The sequence below is a fragment of the Sitophilus oryzae genome, unplaced genomic scaffold (assembly GCF_002938485.1).
Source record: "Sitophilus oryzae breed Bouriz unplaced genomic scaffold, Soryzae_2.0 scaffold_1576_pilon_pilon, whole genome shotgun sequence".
In the NCBI taxonomy this organism is placed as follows: Eukaryota; Metazoa; Arthropoda; class Insecta; order Coleoptera; family Curculionidae; genus Sitophilus; species Sitophilus oryzae.
The window spans coordinates 15,425,974-15,447,515 of NW_022146254.1; the positions used below are offsets into that span (position 1 = coordinate 15,425,974).

Here is a 21,542-nt window from a genome sequence, read left to right on the forward strand (position 1 = left end):
TAGTTCCAATGAACTATTCCGACCCCGGAATAAAAGGAACTAGTTCCTGGTTTCTCAAAGAACTAGTTCCTCAGGACCTATTCCGGTATCAAAACTGTGACCGATATACAATAATATGCCACAGCGAAGGTTCCGCCATCGTAGCCCGATGCTAGGCAGGAGTGGGGAGTGCCAGCCGTATGTTATCGGATCCGGACCTAAAGGAACTAGAGGAACTAAATAAAAGACTAGTTTACGTGGTTTACGTACGGATTGGCCAGCGCGATCGATGCTAGGCAGGCGTGGGGAGTGCCAGCCGTAGGTTATCGGATCCAAACCTAGAGGAACTAATTAAAAGACTAGTTCACGGGAATCTATACAGTCGGCAGATCCGAGATATAATACAAGGCGACGACGATGGATTCGGCTTTGTCTATTGCCACGGCTGTCGTAATTACCACAAATACCGCCGGATATTGTTTTTAATTTTTAGTTTGTTCTTTGGATATTTTATGGGAATGTTTCACTTTAGGTCCCTAGAATTAAAAAAATATCTTACAAAACGAAGTAGATATTCTGAATCTTAGACAAAAACAAAAAGCTTGAAGTGAGGAAAAATGCAATTTTTCGTAAAATTTTCGTATTATTTGCTCCAATTGATTTGTGATATAGTTTTTTAAACTCTGATTTGAATTTCTTTTTTAACTTTTCTTATCTGCAATAAAACTTACCTATAGAGGTGGGAATTCTAGTTCCTTAGTTCTAGTTCCTCCAGAGAAATAGTTCCTTGAACTAGGTCTTTAGTTCACAATAGTTCCCGACTAACATTGACATCCCCCTTGCTTTCTAATGCGTTTCGTTGTCAGTCAGAACTATTCACAGTACGGAGATATAACGAGACGTGTAATTGTGTACGTTAAAAACATATAGGTAAGTTTTATTGCAGATAAAAAAAAACTCAAATCAGAATTTAAAAAACTATATAATAAATCAATTGGAGCAAATATTACAAAAATTTTACGAAAAATTGCATTTTTCCTCACTTAAAAATTCAGAATATCTACTTCGTTTTATAAGATATTTCTTAATTTTAGGGACCTAAATTGAAACATTCCCATAAAATATTTAAAAAACAAACTAAAAATCAAAAACAGTATCCACGACAATTTTCTGTGGTAATTACGCCGCGCCGGCTGTAGCAATAGACAAGGCCGAATCCATCGTCGTCGCCTTGTATTATATCTCGGATCTGCCGACTGAATAGATTCCCGTGAACTAGTCTTTTAATAGTTCCTCTGTCCGGATCCGATAACATACGGCTGACACTCCCCACGCCTGCCTAGCATCAATCGCGCTGACTGATCCATACGTAAACTAGTCTTTTATTTAGTTCCTCTAGTTCCTTTAGGTCCGGATCCGATAACATACGGCATACGGCTGGCATTCCCCACTCCTGCCTAGCATCGATCGCGCTGGCCCGATCCGTTCGTACGTAAACTAGTCTATTTAGTTTAGTTATTCCAGGTCCGGATCCGATAATGTACGGCTGGCACTCCCCACTCCTGGCTACCATTGGGCTACGCGCGCTAGCTGATCCGTCGCTGTCGCATATTATTCTATATCGGTCACAGTCTCGATTCCGGAATAGGTCCTGAGGAACTAGTTCTTTGAGAAACCAGGAACTAGTTTCTTTCATTCCGGGGTCGGAATAGTACATTGGAACTAGTTCGTTCACGAACTGCACACCTGTACTTATCTATATGTTTTTAACATACACAATTACACGTCCCGTTATAATTCGTACATTGTAAAAATTATATAGATCATACTGTCAATAGTTCTGACTGACAACGAAACCCATTAGCAAGCAACGGGGACGTCAGTGTTAGTCGGGAACTATCGTGAACTAAAGACCTAGTTCAAAGAACTATTCCTCTGGACGAACTAGAACTAAAGAACTAGTTCCTCCCATGGAACTAGAATTCCCGCCTCTATCTGTAAGGTCGCGGTGATCAATCCCCCTCCTAAACATTTTACAATCCTAGTAGTTATGAAGGCAAAACTATGACCCAACATCACTAAAGCCACATCTTAAATGAAATGACTGATGATGAAATTACAATGTGCATTTCAAAAGTAGTCTTTGTTATTTTAGATGAAATCATCCGGAATTTTTGGAAATAACCTTCCTATCTTATAATTATTGTATTAATCATTGGTTCTCTATAAACATCTAACCTACCATCGCCGTGAGTCACCCTGTATCACCATTTCTTAATATACGAAAAAAGAAATACGAAGATACTTTCTAGAACACTCTGTAAAAATATGGATAGAAAACAAACAAACCAATTTCCTCCAAATCAAAATGTAATCCTCCTTTCAGGATGGGACTAAATAACTTCTCCCAAAACACAACATCAAACAATATCCCAAATTAGACAATTAACTCTAATTGCATCCGAAACCCGTAATATCCCATAAATATTCAATAGTTTGGCAAAAGGGCATCATCAGAAAGGGGAGGGGACAGTGCGTGTCCTCCCCTTTTCACTTTGCGTAGTTTCCGCATCACGTACGCGCACAGAGACAATTTAGAAACTGTCCCCTGTCATTGTTGCAAAGTGGAAAAAGGGGGATAATACTAGGGTTGGATCTGTGATACATTAGCGATCTGTTAAATACCGATATAGAGTTAAGCAATCCAAGGAAGTAAAAGTCTTTAATAGAAGACTTGTGTGTCTATTTATTGTTTGGTGTAATTAATATTCGGAATTTTTAATAGCCTTAGCTAACCAATTCCCGGTTCTTTTGAAAAATCAAAAAACCGGGACTTGAAATTATTAATTCCTGGTTCTTTCAGTACCTTCGGGACTCGGTAGTAATAATTAAAATCACATTTTTTGTTACTTGCGAAAGGCTTTCGATACTTTCTAGCGGTCGAAATTAAACTCTTCTTACTACTGTCCTTATCTGAAGTTATTTTGAAGTTTCTATAATGTTTATTAGCAATTATTTAAGTTTAAATATTATTTTATTATTTAGTATAATATTGCCGAATGGTATTAGTTATATTTCTTTGTATCTATACTAATATATAAAATCCTTAAGTGACTGACATACTGATTAATCACGATCTTGCTCAAACCACTCAACGTAAGAAGCTCAATTTTGGCATACAGGTTGATTCTAGGGTGTAGAGGTTCGATAAGAAGGGATTTTTCGAAATTCCAGTTCCAAGAGGGTGAAACCACCCCTCAAATATCACAATATTTTTCATTTAAAAAACGGTCAAGTTTCCGAAAAAACGCTTAAACACGTATATTTTATTTTGTTTTTTACATATTTTAAGATTTTTTAAAAATGTATATCGGGTGTTTCGAAAAATCTGGTCATTGATTAATCACGATCCTGCTTAAATCGCTTGAAGTAAAAAGCTGATTTTTGGAAAACAGATTGACTTTAGGGTGTAGAGGTTCGATAAGAAAGGATTTTTCGACACTCGAATTCTAAGGGGGTGAAACTATCCCTCATATATTAAAATATTTTATATTTAAAAACCGGTGAGTTTTTCGGAAAAACTCTTAAACACGTATATTTTATTTTGTTGTATTACATATTTTAAGATTTTTTATAAATTTATACAGTGTGTTTCATAAAATATGACCAATGAGTAATCACGATTCTGCTTAAACTGCTTGACGTTTAAAGCTGATTTTTGGCAAACGGATTGACTTTGGGGTGTAGAGATTTGATAAGGTGGGGTTTCTCGAATCTCAAATTCCAAGAGGGTGAAAACGCCCCTCAAATATTACAATATTTGTTATTTAAAAAACGGTTAGTCTTTCGGGAAAACGCTTGAACAAACATAATTTATTTGTTTTTTTACATATATTGAAATTTTTTAAAAAATCATACAGGGTGTTCCAAAAAGTTGGGTAATTTCTTAATCACGATTCTGCTTAAACTGCTTGACGTAAAATTATTTTTGGCAAACGGATTTTTCGAAAGTCAAATTCCAACGAGATGAAACTACCCCTCAAATATTACCAAGTTATATAATAATATCGCTATATTATTTTTTCTCATGCTCACATAAATGTGAGAAAATTTTATCCAGTTTGTATGTTAATGGAAATTCTTGTTTTGCTTTTTATCATCACCAATACAAATGATTAATTCGACGCGAACGAAGTCGCTGGTACACGCTAGTTATGTTTATATAAGAAGCATTTGCATCTTTAATGAAAATGATAAGGTTTTTTTCCTAATTTAGTTAAGTTGGTTTCGAGATTGGTTGATGCTGTTTGATGTAATTTTTAAGCTACCTATGTGTTTACTTGTTTTCTTCGCTTGTTTTCATTATTTTTGTTCATGTTTACTTTCTCATGACTTAATAATTTGATATTATTTTCATTTGAAACTTAATTTTTTTATCGGTTTTACTTTTGCTTGCTAATTATCTTTACCTTGCTTGCTAATTGACGAACTCCACAGTCGTTGAACGCAAATATTTTCCGTACAAATAAGTACCGATCTTAATAAACTACGAATTAGGGTTCAGATCTTTTTGGCCATCACAGAACCGGGCCTCAATAATACGGTAACAATAATAAAAAATTATTTTTTTGTTACGTGAGAAAGTCCTTTGACACTTTCTAGCGGTCGAAATCAAACTCTTCTAAATAAGTAATGATACTACTTATTATTGTTCTTATCTCTTTTCTCTTTTGAATTTCCTATAATATTTATTATGTTATGTTTTAATAAATATTTGCATTTTTAATTCAATATTTTAGGGCTTTTGTCTCAAATTCGGTTAAGTTGGTTTATGGTGTTTGATGTGAAATTTAAGTTACCTATACTTTTTTCTTTAATTGTGTTCATGTTTGTGTTTATGTTAATTTTTTCATGACTGATTACTTAATAATTTGATATTATTTTCATTAAAAATCTCAATTTTTTATCCATTTTACTTTGAAAACCCATCCCTTGTTTTCTGATTGATGAACTGCGCCACCATTGAACAAAAATTACTCAGTACCGAAATTACCGAAAAAACCGGGAAATCCCAGTTCCTAAGAGGCGCGGTACCGAAGTTCCCGGTTCCAAAAAATAGCTCCGATTCCGGAAGCCCTAGTACTGGAAAGTAAATTTAAGAAAATCTGATATTTACTCATCCCTGGCCACAAAACACCACAGACTTTCACCCTCCTTTTTCATCGACTGTGAAATTTCCATAAAGTGATTACGACGTAATTTAGATCCTGTATGTTTATACACAAACCGTTTTCTCCTTTGTCAGATCTCTGTCTTTCATCCCTCCCTAAAAAGGAATCGTGGCGAATAAGATTACGCAGTGGCAGTGCCGAGTTTTATTTTCATACGATGCGATAAAAAATAAATTTACTGCTTTTTTACTCACTTTATATTGTGATGCTTGATCGCACGTGATGCACGCAATGCTTGAACGCTTGAAACGCACATGATTTGCAATAACTTACGTACTTTATTATTAAGCTTTTTTAGGTTTTTTTAGGTGCCCGGTGGCGTAGAAGTACAGACTCTCGTCTACCAATCTCAAGGTTGTGGGTTCGAATCCTACACCCGGCATTTCATCAGCCGACTGGAAATAAAAATAGTTTGGAATAAAAATAGTTTATGGAAATAAAATTAGTTTGGATACCTAGGTCCACTCAGACTTAAATAGGTACTTGGGATTCTCACAATCCTGAGGTAATCATAGGCGGTTGAAGCGTAGTGCTAGCCACATTAACTTCCTTGTATTCCTAAAGGCTCTAGTATGGCAAGCTGTACCTTGCTACTCCCAAGGCGTTAAACGCGATATACGGGAGCTATTATTATTATGATTATTAAGCTTGTCACCTCACTTAAGAGTCACCTCTTTGCGTTGGTTTTATTTATGTTTGTTAAGCCATACATTTAGAGGACATTTTGTCTCGAAATCCGATACTTTATTCCAAAACTCAGACTCCGAGGCAAAATCGAGGGGTAACGCAGACCGGGACGTAAGCAGCAATCAGGGCTCTGCAATATTAGAGACTGATACCTATCAGATGCAGAGAGAATACCTACCAGATGCAGTCTCTATATTTCGCCATGTATAGAATTACACTTTCGTGATACCATAGTGGACAACGGTCCCCTACGTGCTGAGTATGCACAAGGGTCAAGAAGAAGAAGTAGAAGGCTTTTTAGCTAATCGTCTGATATTTTCTGATGTTCCTTTCAAATAGGAACTCGTCAACGTAAAGATAGAGCATCTTCCTAAGGCGATGCAACAATTTGTCTGGCTTGAAATTCAATATAAACGTGTAGAGGAACTTCTAGTATATTTATTCTCAGTTATAATATAGCTGTCAAACTCCGGGCAATTATTCTTATTTCTAATAGGCAATGCTGTATTTTAGTTACTGCTGTTTTTGGCTAGCATATTATCAGGTATTTTGTATTTTGAATTTCGTATTTTTTTGAAGGGAGCGAAATTTAATTTTTGAAATCGTTGTATAACATATATTACATATTTTTATCGAATTGTATACAACGGTTGTCTTTTGTATTATTTTGCATATAGTAGGTGCTTTTCAACATATATAAAATGTCAAAATTAACTGTCATCTTTAGTTAACTTAACGCAAAAGTTTTAGACAGCTTCGTTTAAAGCTATACCGAAACTGAATTTTCTGAAACTGATTCAGTCGAAAAATGGAATTAATACGAGAAAATTTGTCGCCTAATAATTTTTTACAATCTTTGAAAGCAGTTTTCTCAACAAAAATGACTTGTCATCAACAATTTCTCGTTGGTACGGAGAATTTAAACGTTGACCATCCAATTAGCGACGATCCAAGAACAGCTCCACCAACAAAGGCAGTCACCCAGGAAAACGTCGATGCTGTATGTAAGCTGATCCAAGGCACTGGGCATTTCAAAGACCTCGATTCAAAAAAATTTACGTGAAAAATTATCTGTAAAAAATAGTTTCTAGTTGGATACCGCATCTGTTACTCAAATAAATGGTGGCAACATTTTCTCAAAAGTGGGCAATCTATTAACTATTCCTCACCAAGATCAAAGAACTGTTACTACTGATTGGAACATATCTATTTCTTTTTCCGGAAGTAATTGCTTATTGAGTTCCAAAAAAACAACCCTCAACGACGAATAATCGTCCACCAAATCAATGCAAGTTCCCACACAGCTTAATTGTTACAATTGACTTTTTAAAACAAGAAAACATCGAATTGTTGGACCATCCTCCTTACAGTCCCGACCTAAGTCCTAATGACTTTTTTACTTTGCCAAAAATTAAGAATGAATTACAGGGTCAAATGTTCCAGTCCCCAGAAGATGCAGTCAGCGCCTTCAAATACGCAGAATTGGTACCAACGGATGCAAAATTCTCTCGGTGCATTTTATCTTCGTGGAGAATACTTCACAAAGCAATAGTGTTTAAAAGTTCTATCTACTGTTTTTTTTTATCTCTATATGCAAAATAAAAAAGACACCCTATAGTTATAATAAGTTATTACAAGGCGAAATAATATTATAATATACAGGGTGCTCCAAATTCGAGGTACAAGCATTGGTATCTCGGTAACCGTAATAGATACAAACATGGTTTAATTGGGGCAAAGTTGTTATTTTGGGATGTCCACCAAGATGCCATCAAAATAGTTTTAAAAATTCCAAGGATTGCTGAGTTTTTTGGAAAAAAACGGATTCTTTTTGAAAATAAATTTTATTTTTTCCTGTCGTTACTTTTGAAAAAACCAAAAAACTAATTGCAGATTCTTATAGCCACTTTATAAGGTCTATCTAATAGTATTTTTAGATTTTCAAATTAGCTGATAATTTGTGAAATACAGAGGCCAACTTTTTTTTTAATTACGGACCTGCATTTTTTATTTCAGATTTTGAAAGAACTCGGTCTCCTGAGTACAACGATATGCCACACTTAATTTTTTTTTGTTTCGTACATTTGAACACAATTTATTTAAACTAATTTCAAGTCCGGCTCTGTTTTTTTTTAAATATTTAATCTATTCATCGTTACAATATTGATAAGCTTTCAAATTTAATAATGACGTGGGGTAAAACATTGAATATGGAAAATCAAATGCAATAAAATAATAAAAAATAATATACAAATGAATACATTACTTCACGTCATTTGTTAAAGTGAAATCAATACATCTCAACATTTACAATAAAGAGTACAAAATGCTTTCGGAAGTATAAGAAGAAAGTTCAAAGAACTATAAATAAAATTAAACGAAATATAAATTTGTGCAATAGGGGGGTGGTAACCCTTTCAAATATGTAAAGCATTAGAACCTAGTTTGTAAAAGTTGATTTATTTATAATAACTACGGTGAATATTACGCATATTATTACATCGCACACCGATATTTCAAATTCACAATAAAAAAAAGTTAAAAATAATATCTTTAAATTGCTGACCTGGATATAATTTATTTGAATCTTCCAATTGTCTCGATTTTCCTTATTCAATATTCAATGTTAATTAGCGCTGATCAATAAATATTGTTGCGATGAATATAATCAGATTAAATAATTTTAAAAAAATCAGAGTCGGACTTAAAATTATTTTAAATAATAATTAAATAGTTTTTTGTTGTTAAGGTACCCAAAACAAAAAAAAGTATAATATGTGGCATGTCATTGTACTCAGGGGACCGAGTTCTTTCAAAACCTGAAATAAAAAATGCAAGTCCGTATTTAAAAAAAATAAGTTGGCCTCTGTATCTCACAAATTATCGGCACATTTGAAAATATAAAAATACTATCAGATAGCCCTAATAAAGTGGGAGAATGTGGCGATTAGATTTTCTAAAAAGTAACGACAAGAAATAATAAAATTAATTCTCAAAAAATCCGTTTTTTCCAAAAAACTCAGCAATCCTTGAAATTTTTAAAACTTTTTTGATGGCATCTTGCGAACATCCCAAAGCGGCAACTTTGTCCCGATTTAACCATGTTTGTATCTATTACGGTTACCGAGATACCAATGCTCGTACCTGGAATTTGTAGCACGCTGTAGTGAGTGGGAACATACCTTAGGATAAAATAATGAACATAATCATGATACATTGTATAATGGACAAAATGCTTTTTTGAACTTTATATTCGGCCGCCACTGGGATTAGGGGAGGTTTTTTGGTCTGCTGCAGGGGAAAACATGGCCAAAAGGGAGAGCGTCCATGCCGAAAGACCGTATTTAAATCAATTATAATGATGGGCGAGATATAAAGAAACTTGGTGTTTTGGTATTCAGATATGGGCTTAAGGGTGTTTAAAATAGCAACGATAACGAGGTCTTTGAAGGTAGATAATTGTCGGGAAAGCGAACAATATTATGGAAATTGAACAACACGAAATTCTGGCAACATATTTGGATTCGATGTAATCAAGGGTTGTTTGTGTATCAGATAGGGTTGATTTCCATCATGACGGTCAAATAAAATTTGGAAATAACCTAAAAAATGTGTACTATTGAATTAATATTGGATATTGGTTCTAAATCATGTTTAGGCATTGAATTAATATTTTAACTTCTATAGGTTGGCTCAAAAAAGTGTGAGTTGATCGGGATTATTTTCTTAAATAGAGCACCCTGTATATTATTGCATTTTTGGCTTTCTTTTAGATCACTTTACATAATCCTAAGATATGAGTAAATATATTTAGATAGTTTCAGAGATATTAATAAATAAATAAAAAATGTATTTTTTCAGATATTCTTAAAACAATTATTAAAAATACAAGAACAGCTATTAAAAATACAAGTACAATGTAAAATACGAGAGAAAAATCATTGGGTGGCTTTGATAAAAATTTACTGTGGTAAATGCTATATTAAATATAAAACCGTGAATATCTCCGAAACCATTAAAAATTTTAAAATACTCTAAATACAAAAAAACATTCTTTAATTCTCCATCTATTGAAAAAATAATATACAGAGTGTTCGATTAAAAAAAATAAATTCAATTCAATTCAATTCAAGAATACTTTATTGTTAAAAAATATATAAATTTTTGTTAACAAAGCCATACTATTCCTAAATCTAAACCTAAAACATTTATTGCCAGCAAAAAAAAAATGCGTGCAAATATAAAAACAAAAAATCTGCGTAAATATAAGATTGAACAATCAGCAAAATAGGTTTAAACAACTAAGTAAAATAACATACAATATACAGAACAAATATAAGATAAAAAAATTCTAAATTCTAAACACTAATATCAAGGGTGTCCCGGTAGAATTCGTCAACGCTGTAAAATGCCCTACTCAAAAGTTCTTTTTTCAGTAGCCTCCGGAAGGTTTTTATGGAATTAACCAATCTTAAAGCAACCAGCAGATGATTAAAGACCTTTCGGCCTTCATATATTATAGATCTTTTGACCAAGGTGCTATTTGGAAAAAAATAAAGAAAAGTTATTTTATATTTTAGAAAGTTTGTCGTAGAATTTTGAACATCCTGTATGATTTACAATTGCCATATTTATAGCAAAGTGAGTACAGACCATCTAAAATAAATACCTAATATAGTTTTGATTTCAAGACAGTTCTTGTATTTTTAATATTTTTTTAAGAAATGCTGAAAAATACATATATATTTATTTATTTATTTATTAATATCTCTGAAACTATCGGAATATATTTACTCATGTCTTACGATTATGTAAAGTAATCTGAAAGGAAGCCAAAAATCCAATAATATACAGGGTGTTCCAGATCCACTCACGCTTTTTTGACTCAACCTATAGAAGTACAATACATCCTAGTACATACTTTAGGTTTGCACTTCAACAAAATTCCCAAGTTCTTTATTCTAGGAGCTACAGATGTCCGACGCATTATTGCCTGTATGGTAGATATCGTACTTATAATTAAGCGTCACTAATGAAGCATATTTTCTAATGTTAAGAGAAGAATTTTTGGATGTTTCTGAAATAAAAACCTCATTTTCACCATATTCTTTCGTTGCATTTTGTGATTTCGAGGATAATCCAACGAAACCCTCATCCAGCAACACCTTTTTCCAATTCCATTTCGTTTTTCCCGTCCGATCTAAGTGTCGTTTGATGGCACCAAAGGGCCCCGAGGGACGAAAGGAGCAAGGGACGAATTCGCTCCTTGAACTTGTCGTCGCCGATTGAATTTCTCCTTTTGTCCCGCAAGATTTCGGGGAAGATTGATGATTGGCGTGGGGTCGACGAACCCCGTTTCAAAGAGATAATTTTTCTCGGGGTGGGTAATCTGTAAAGTTTCTTTTTATCGCCTAATCGAATTGTCGTCGACTGGATGGAGACGTTGGAGGAATTTGCAGAGAAATGTATCAAGGAAGGAGAATCTGGCACACAATTTTATTATTTATTGAGCTGTTATCTATTTTATGTCTTCAGTTTGAATTTTCGTACACCCAAAAAATTGGCTGGAAATATATATTTTTATTCATTAAAATATCTCTGAAACTATCGAAATATATTTACTCATATCTTAGGATTATGTAAAGTAATCTGAAAGGAAGCCAATAATCCAATAATATACAGGGTGTTCCAGATCCACTCACGCTTTTTTTACTCAACCTATAGAAGTACAATACATCCTAGTACATACTTTAGGTTTGCACTTCAACAAAATTCCCCAGTTCTTTATTCTAGGAGCTACAGATATCCGACGCATTATTGCCTGTATGGTAGATATCGTACTCATAATTAAGCGTCACTAATGAAGCATATTTTCTAATATTGAGAGAAAAATTTTGGATGTTTCTGAAATAAAAACCTCATTTTTACCATATTCTTTCTTTGCATTCCATGGTTTGGAGAATAACCCAACAAAGCCCTCATCCAGCAACACCTTTTTCCAATTCCAATTCGTTTTTCCCGTCCGATCTAAGTGTCGTTTGATGGCACCAAAGGGCCTCGAGGGATGCAAGGGACAAGGGACGAATTCGCTCCTTGAACTTGTCGTCGCCGATTGAATTTCTCCTTTTGTCCCGCAAGATTTCGGGGAAGATTGATGATTGGCGTGGGGTCGACGAACCCCGTTTCAAAAGAGATAATTTTTCTCGGGGGTGGGTAATCCGTAAAGTTTCTTTTTATCGCCTAATCGAATTGTCGTCGACTGGATGGAGACGTTAGAGGGAATTTGCAGAGAAATGTATCAAGGAAGGAGAATCTGGCACACAATTTTATTATTTATTGAGCTGTTATCTATTTTTGTCTTCAGTTTGAATTTTCGTACACCCAAAAAAATTGGCTGGAAATATATATTTTTTATTCATTAAAATATCTCTGAAACTATCGAAGTATTTTTACTCATATCTTAGAATTATGAAAATTAATCAGAAAGGAAGCCAAAAATGCAACAATAAACAGGGTGTTCTATTTTGAAAAAATCATCTCGATCCAGTCACGCTTTTTTGAGCTACCCTGTAGAAGTTAAAATATTTTCCTGAAATATATCCTAGTCCATAACCGGCAGATGATTAAAGACCTTTCGGCCTTCATATATTATAGATCTTTTGACCAAGGTGCTATTTGGAAAAAAAATAAAGAAAAGTTATTTTATATTTTAGAAAGTTTGTCGTAGAATTTTGAACATCCTGTATGATTTACAATTGCCATATTTATAGCAAAGTGAGTACAGGCCATCTAAAGTAAATACCTATTATAGTTTTGATATCAAGACAGTTCTTGTATTTTTAATATTTTTTTAAGAAATGCTGAAAAATACATATATATTTATTTATTAATATCTCTGAAACTATCGAAATATATTTACTCATGTTTTACGATTATGTAAAGTAGTCTGAAAGGAAGCCAAAAATCCAATAATATACAGGGTGTTCCAGATCCACTCACGCTTTTTTGACTCAACCTATAGAAGTACAATACATCCTAGTACATACTTTAGGTTTGCACTTCAACAAAATTCCCAAGTTCTTTATTCTAGGAGCTACAGACGCATTATTGCCTGTATGGTAGTTATCGTACTTATAATTAAGCGTCACTAATGAAGCATATTTTCTAATGTTAAGAGACAAATTTTTGGATGTTTCTGAAATAAAAACCTCATTTTTACCATATTCTTTCTTTGCATTCCATGGTTTGGAGAATAATCCAACAAAGCCCTCATCCAGCAACACCTTTTTCCAATTCCATCTCGTTTTTCCCGTCCGATCTAAGTGTCGTTTGATGGCACCAAAGGGCTCCGAGGGACGAAAGGAGCAAGGGACGAATTCGCTCCTTGAACTTGTCGTCGCCGATTGAATTTCTCCTTTTGTCCCGCAAGATTTCGGGGAAGATTGATGATTGGCGTGGGGTCGACGAACCCCGTTTCAAAAGAGATAATTTTTCTCGGGGGTGGGTAATCTGTAAAGTTTCTTTTTATCGCCTAATCGAATTGTCGTCGACTGGATGGAGACGTTGGAGGGAATTTGCAGAGAAATGTATCAAGGAAGGAGAATCTGGCACACAATTTTATTATTTATTGAGCTGTTATCTATTTTTATGTCTTCAGTTTGAATTTTCGTACACCCAAAAAAATTGGCTGGAAATATATATTTTTTATTCATTAAAATATCTCTGAAACTATCGAAATATATTTACTCATGTCTTACGATTATGTAAAGTAATTTGAAAGGAAGCCAAAAATCCAATAATATACAGGGTGTTCCAGATCCACTCACGCTTTTTTGACTCAACCTATAGAAGTACAATACATCCTAGTACATACTTTAGGTTTGCACTTCAACAAAATTCCCAAGTTCTTTATTCTAGGAGCTACAGACGCATTATTGCCTGTATGGTAGATATCGTACTTATAATTAAGCGTCACTAATGAAGCATATTTTCTAATGTTAAGAGACAAATTTTTGGATGTTTCTGAAATAAAAACCTCATTTTTACCATATTCTTTCTTTGCATTCCATGGTTTGGAGAATAATCCAACAAAGCCCTCATCCAGCAACACCTTTTTCCAATTCCATTTCGTTTTTCCCGTCCGATCTAAGTGTCGTTTGATGGCACCAAAGGGCCCCGAGGGATGCAAGGGACAAGGGACGAATTCGCTCCTTGAACTTGTCGTCCCCGATTGAATTTCTCCTTTTGTCCCGCAAGATTTCGGGGAAGATTGATGATTGGCGTGGGGTCGACGAACCCCGTTTCAAAAGAGATAATTTTTCTCGGGGGTGGGTAATCTGTAAAGTTTCTTTTTATCGCCTAATCGAATTGTCGTCGACTGGATGGAGACGTTGGAGGGAATTTGCAGAGAAGTGTATCAAGGAAGGAGAATCTGGCACACAATTTTATTATTTATTGAGCTGTTATCTATTTTTATGTCTTCAGTTTGAATTTTCGTACACCCAAAAAAATTGGCTGGAAATATATATATATATATATATTTTTTATTCATTAAAATATCTCTGAAACTATGGAAATATTTTTACTCATATCTTAGGATTATGAAAATTAATCAGAAAGGAAGCCAAAAATGCAACAATAAACAGGGTGTTCTATTTTGAAAAAATCATCTCGATCCAGTCACGCTTTTTTGAGCTACCCTGTAGAAGTTAAAATATTTTCCTGAAATATATCCTAGTCCATACTTTATGTTTGCACTTAAACAAAATTCCCAGGTTTTTTATTCTACGAGCTACAGATGCCCGACCTATAGTGCCGGAGCGTGTATAGATAGTATGCATTTATACAAGGCTGGTAAATAAAAGAAACATATTTTCTCTCTATCTTTTTTCAAAGAAGTCCAAAATTATTGAGATATTTTACTTTGAAAATTAAAAAAAATATATTTTTTGCTTAAATTTTGAGAACCACTGGATCTTTTCTGGGTTTTCTTTCATGTAAATTTAATCTATAATACCGTATGATCGAATAAAAACGGCGTCAGCGATGGCTATGATATTGAAGATCGCTGTCATTTTATATGTAAAATTTTATGGGAAATGTCATCGATCGTCATTTCCAAGCCAACTGGACGCCGTTTTTATTATACTACCAATGTTACTATATTTTGAAGATATGTTTTTCCAGGTGCAATATAGTAGAGAGAAGCATTGTGAAATAATTATAGGTACACATTTGTTTCATATTTTTCACTAGACTTGCCGAATCATAGAATATTAAAAATTTAATTAGTTACAGAATTTTAGACAGTAACTACACTTCATCTATATATTAACCATAATTGAATCAATAAAATAAATCTATATTGTGCTTTTAATTCATCGAATTCATTCTTTTCAGGTCCTCCCGGTCCTCCAGGACCTCCAGGCCCACCGGGAAAACGGGGGAAGAAAGGAAAAAAGGGGGAACCAGGCGAAGCGGGGCCAGCGGTAAGCTATTTTTACAAGTTTCTTTACTAGAAGTTTTTTTTCGATTGCTTTTTGTTCTCGAACGGCTAATTAATTTTAGTTTAGTTTATTTTGCTTTATTTTTTATATATTAGCTTTTAATTTATCTTTTTCTTTTTTTGTTTAGGGAACCCCAGGCACGCCGGGCAAAAATGGTTTTCCGGTATTTATTTTTTTTTAATTATTATTTTTTGTATTTAATTTTATTATATTTAATTTAATATTACAATTAAATAAAATGAGTAATGGTTGCTTTAAAAAAGGTATCAAATACTAACATGATCCCCCTAAGCGTGCCAGGGGGGAACTAAAGTTTAAATTAAAAAAAAGCATTTTTTATATAAATTTTATATACTTTTTATCTAAACTGCGATTGTTCAGTTGTTAGTATTTGATACTATTTTAATTGCATTTAATTGTATATTAATTTTAAATAATAAAGACAAACAAAACACGATTTCATAAATATTTGATCAGGATGATATATAACAGCATATAATTAAACCACGTTGCAATAATATAGCTTAATTATAAGTTCATTACATATTAACACATGCATAATTAAATTACAGTTATCGTGACACTTAAAATTTTGTAGAACAAAAATAGATTGAAAATTAAAAATTTTTTGCCCAGTAGGATTTCTATTATGATAATTTTCAATTTTTTTGTAGTTTTTTTGTTTTTGCATCTATGCAATTTTAAAAAAATAGTTTTTTTCTTATATACAGCGTGGCCCAGCCTTTCAAAATCACTCTATATCAGATTTTTGGTTTGAAATTTTCACTCGAGTCTTTATTATAAAATATGCAATGATAGCGTACATTTTCAAAAAAATGTTTGTCAATATACAGCGTGATTCAAACATATATTCAAATTAATATTGTATATTTTTAAATGAAATATCATACATAATTTAGCTCAGTGGATTTGTTATTAAATTTCCATAATAATAATGTCATTTTCTATACTGAATAGTTTTTGAAATATGACCATCTATATAATAAATCATATTAATTAATACGCCAAGTGAAAATTTGTAGAAAGTAAATATCAGTTTTAGGCTATTGGAATTGCTTAATACAACAAAAATATTGAACCAAACCTTTATTTTTTTTATAATATAGAATACAAGGTGTTATATTAGAAATAGTGGAAAAAAATACAACATTTAGTTTTAGCTCACACTGTACAATATATCATAAAACACTGCAAATTCTAGTAGGTTGAATTTTGAAAAAAAAACACTATTATAAGGGAAATCCGCTAGTAAGTAAGTATCAAAAATTTTCAATTTTAGAATTTTTGAAGTCGGATCTTGTCTTATATTTTCAAAAAAATACAATTTTTTCATTAAATAACTATTTTAGGTATAGAAATTTTTAATTAAACAAAATCTTGTTCGATTATGATGCAAAATACAGGGTGTTTGTTCTGTCTCAAATATAGGAAAAAATACAACATTTAGTTTTGACTGGCCCGAAAATTTTGGTAGAACGAATTTTGAAGAAGACGCAATTATACAAAATAAAAAAAAAATTAACAGGGAGCACCTGTTAAAAAAATTTAAAATTCTTCGAATTTAGAATTTTAAGAAGGCTTAAAATAAACAGGAAATTTAGTTTGAAAGTGGTCATATTTTTAGAAACAGCTCGTTATAGAATATGACGTTATTGTGTTATTGGAATAGAAATTTAATGGTAGTTCCACTGAACTAAAACATACAGAACACACTATTTAAAAATACCTCACTTAGTCTAATAATATGATTGAGCCGCCTTGTGGGCAGCTTTTGCCCAATAAAAAGATTGGTTTGAAAATCTTAAACGAGAAATCAGATGTGGAGCTTTCAGGATCCCTGAGTCAGCCTGTATAAGATTCTTTTTATACCAATTAGATTAAAACTTTCATCTACATTCATATTCTACATCATCTACATTAATATTTGTAACTATCTAAAAATTGCTACCTGAATTAGTTACAGAAATTACCTACATGATTTTAAGTGTTAGGTTGTTAGAGAAGCAAGACATTTTTGGCAGAATACTTTTACAAAGCTATTACATCTATCTTCTTAAAAGAACTTTTGTTACTACAACATTACTAAAAGAAATATTTGTTTTAAATGAAAAATATTTAATCTAGAATAATCAATCTTAGCATTTACTAGAACTAGCTAAGTAAATATTTCGCCAATTAAAGAAACTTTCGGCGACATAGACAAGAATAAACAGATCACAAATAACACTAAAGTTATTTATCTTTAAACCCAATCTGCCAAAATTGTCTAGCCGATCAATCTCCAAACCATGTTCTACGAACATTCTAGCCTAGACATAGACACCTACACCACCTCCCCCAAAACCTCGACCTTAAATCCGTCTGAATTAATATTACAGGGTGACAAGGGTCAGAAGGGCGAGACAGGGCACAGGGTAAGAAAGCACGAGGGTGGGGGTAGTTTTTCGTATGGATTTTGGTGGTTTGTGATTGGTTTGTCCCTCCTCACCCCAATAACTTATAACAATCGGAAGTTTAACACCTCGGTCGCTAATATTTGCAAAGAAATTGAAAAGAGGAATTGCGCTAGTGGTCAGGGTTGGGTTACAACCATGTAGTAAATTCGATCTTCTAATTAAATAAACTTATTTTTAGCTTATTTTATTAATTTAGCTCACTGTATTATAAATATAATATAAGGCACGTAATTGGATAAAATATCTGTGAATCAGATTAGAAATACATCATTCCAGTTTACCATCAATCAGCTATTTTTTTAATTTTTAATCCATAAGATAAATGAAATTTTCTGCGATAACTTCAATCCACTCTCAACTAAATCTCAATCTCTTAATGAATGTATAGAGAGACACTTGGCTCAACTAACATGAGTGTGATGTTGCAATTGAACACCACCAAGAATTGGAAAGCAAAAAAGCTATGCGTATCAGTTTGGTTAGTTACTCTAGCAAAGATGGTTTTATGTCCAAAAGTTTTATAGGCATATTTTGGACATACCGGGTGCATTTCAAAAATGGCTCGCCCCTATAACTTTTTAATTTTTCCAAATAAAGAAACGAGATTTGGTATGTTAGTATATGACATAAATTAGGATTGATTGACGTATTCAATGTTTTTAGTCACTTGCTGTTTCACCGGAAATGTGTACAACTTTTGATTTTTAAATAGTACCCTCGGTATATTTTTACTTTATTTGATAGAAACACCTCATATGCCAACTTTTGACATTTTTACTTAAAAAAAAGTCGTATTTTAAATTTCAATCGTGGGTGCAATGGCTGTGTTAAAAATAATAATTTTTAATCATGGAGCCTTGGAAAAATAGATTTGATCATCTAATGGTTTTCGTGTTCTCATGCCTAAATCGTTTTTTTACATATCTCATTTTTTTCAAATGGATCAAGGGTGGCTCATTAGCATATTTGGAAAAAGCATTTTCTACGAATAATTTGGCACCACATACTTGGTATTTCGAATCAAATTGTCATTATGAACCGCATGTTACAATTTCAAATAAACCATATGTGAAAATGTCAAAAATTGACATATGATATGTCATTCTATTCAGAATGTTATTTTCTATCGAATAATGTAAAAACATACCGAGGCTGCCATTTAAAAATCAAAAGTTGTAGTCATATGTCATTTCCGGTGAAACAGGAAGTGACTAAAAACAATTGAATACTTCAATCAATCCTAATTTATGTCATATACTAACATACCAAATCTCGTTTTTTTTATCTGAAATATAAAAAAAAGTTATCTTTTGATACGCATTACCGGTATAGTAGATATCAATTCCTAAACTTAATCTCTGCTAAAGTATTTTCATTGACAGTTTTATTACAAAATCAATCAATGAACACTATTTGATTCGTGTGTTGATTATAGTACCTATAACAAAGACATGCTTTTAAAGCAAGAATTGCTGCAAATTGTTACTGTCTTCTTCAAAACCGAATATCTCCAATAAAAATAAAGCTATTAGGAAAAATCAAAAAACAAACTAAAATTCCTTACTTTGTTACACCATTCCACAGGGTGTTTCAAACTTTCTCCAAAATAGCAACATATAATCCCTAAACAGTACTACCTTAACTTGAATACAACTGTCGCATTGGAACATGGTTTCGCAGAAACCTGGTACAGTTTTCTCAAATATACTTTAACTTGATAATATTATTAGCAAATCTTGCAAAAAAAACACATTTGTTAGAAATGCGCAATTCCTCTTTATTCACATTACGACCAAGCCCTTAGTCATTAATGATCTAACTGACCAGTAGATTTTTGCATGGGTTTATCAAGAGTCCTGTTAGTCCACCCTGTCCAGAATACCTCTAAATTACTATTACATACTTGTTACTTGTTTCTTATAAAACTTTTCCCTCTCTGTCATTTTTTTTTGAACACTTAAGTTACCTACTTATTCAAGATATTGTAATAAATGTATCGAAATCAAGCAATTTATATTAGTGAAGTTTGTAGTTTGTTCCTTTATATGAGATATTTCATATTCAATAAAAGAACATATTAATATTGTAGCATTTCATATATTAAAGATACAAATGTTGAGATGGTTTAAATTTCTTGAGGGTAATTAGGTTTTTATTCTGATTGAATTTTTAGATTATTCAAAATATTCTAAACATGTTTTATGAATAATTCAATTCAATAATATATAGGATGTGGCATTTGAAATAAACAAGTTGGTATTGTTTACTGTTATATGACACACCCTGTATAAAAAGTTGTATTGAAGAAAAATGTAACTAAATTTCAAAAAAAGAAAAAAAAACTTGTTTATTCTAAGGTAAAATTTGCCGTGTAAATATAAGGTAAATATCACTAACCAAACTGCATTTTCAGATACAATGATTATTTCACTATGTCATATATAGGGTCCGGCAATAGTGCATCGGGCATCTGTAAGTCCTAGAATAAAAAAAATTGGAATTTTGTTGGGGAAGTGCAAACCTAAAGTATGTACTGGGATGTATTTCAGAAAAATGTTTTAACTTCTATAGTGTGGCTCAAAAAAGTGTGAGTAGATCGGGATGATTTTTTTAAAACGGAACACCATGTATATTATTGCATTTTTGGCTTCCTTTCAAATCACTTTACATAATCATAAGATATGAGTAAATATATTTCGATAGTTTCAGAGATATTAATAAATAAATAAATATTTTCTTTCAGCCTTTTTTTAAAAAAGCTATTAAATATACAAGAACCTGTGCTGAACTATATTAGGTTTTTACTTTAGATGGTCTGTACTTACTTTGCTATAAATATGGTAATCGTAATCTTATATTAATTACGTAATATAAAAATCGTAAAGGATGTACAAAATTCTACGCCAAACTTGTTTTTTTTTTTAATGGAACACCCTGTATATTATTTCTTCAGTAGATGGAGAATTAAAATTTTTTGCATTTAGAGTATTTCAAAATTTTTAACGGTTTCGCAGATATTCGCGGTTTTATATTTCATATGGCATTTTCCACAGTAAATTTTTATCAAAGACCCCACTGAATTTTCTCTCGTATTTTGCCATGGAAAAAATATTAGCAGTATTATATAAAATAATATTGCGTGTATCTGCGAAACCATTAAAAATTTTGAAATACCTTAAATACAAACAATATTTATTTTTTAACTCAAGCGGCATATGCCTGACGCACTGTTGCCGGACCCTGTATAGGGTGTTCAGATAGGCAAAACTCCAGACACAAACGCCTCCAGGCAAAGAGTGTAATGCTCTGCCTTTTTGCCAAATTAACTGCAGATGAAGATGTTGACAGGCGCCTACTCTTTTATTACTAATTTTATGTGTAATGCTAATGGGAGTACTAAGATTGTTTCTTTTTTTCACTCTAATGTAATGAATAATAACTAATTTAATAAGTAACAGCGGCGTGCGGTGACAATTATAGGCGGGGAAGCGAATCGGTAAAAAAAACCTATTTCGAGACATTACTTTTACATTTTCTTAAAAAACTTACCTTTGGAAATTCCGAGGCCAATTCCATTATTCGATTAAATTTCTATTGAAAATTGTTCAAGAAACAAAAACACATAAAGTTATAATAGTTAAAATACGATATTTTAAATTAAT

At 32.5% G+C, this 21,542-nt stretch overlaps 1 protein-coding gene across 22 annotated transcripts in view; it reads left to right on the plus strand.

Moving 5' to 3' along the window:
• LOC115879279 (collagen alpha chain CG42342-like) overlaps window positions 1–21,542 on the plus strand; it is a 616,867-nt gene that overhangs the window by 534,668 nt on the left and 60,657 nt on the right. For 14 of the 22 annotated variants that reach the window (XM_030895995.1, XM_030896014.1, XM_030895999.1 and 11 more), the window contains exons 2-4: window positions 15,297–15,385; window positions 15,531–15,566; window positions 17,803–17,838. In XM_030895995.1, coding sequence (XP_030751855.1) covers window positions 15,297–15,385; window positions 15,531–15,566; window positions 17,803–17,838 — 161 coding nt within the window. The remainder of the gene's footprint in view (window positions 1–15,296; window positions 15,386–15,530; window positions 15,567–17,802; window positions 17,839–21,542) is intronic. The other 8 variants (XM_030896001.1, XM_030896006.1, XM_030896010.1 and 5 more) reach the window with 3 other exon arrangements.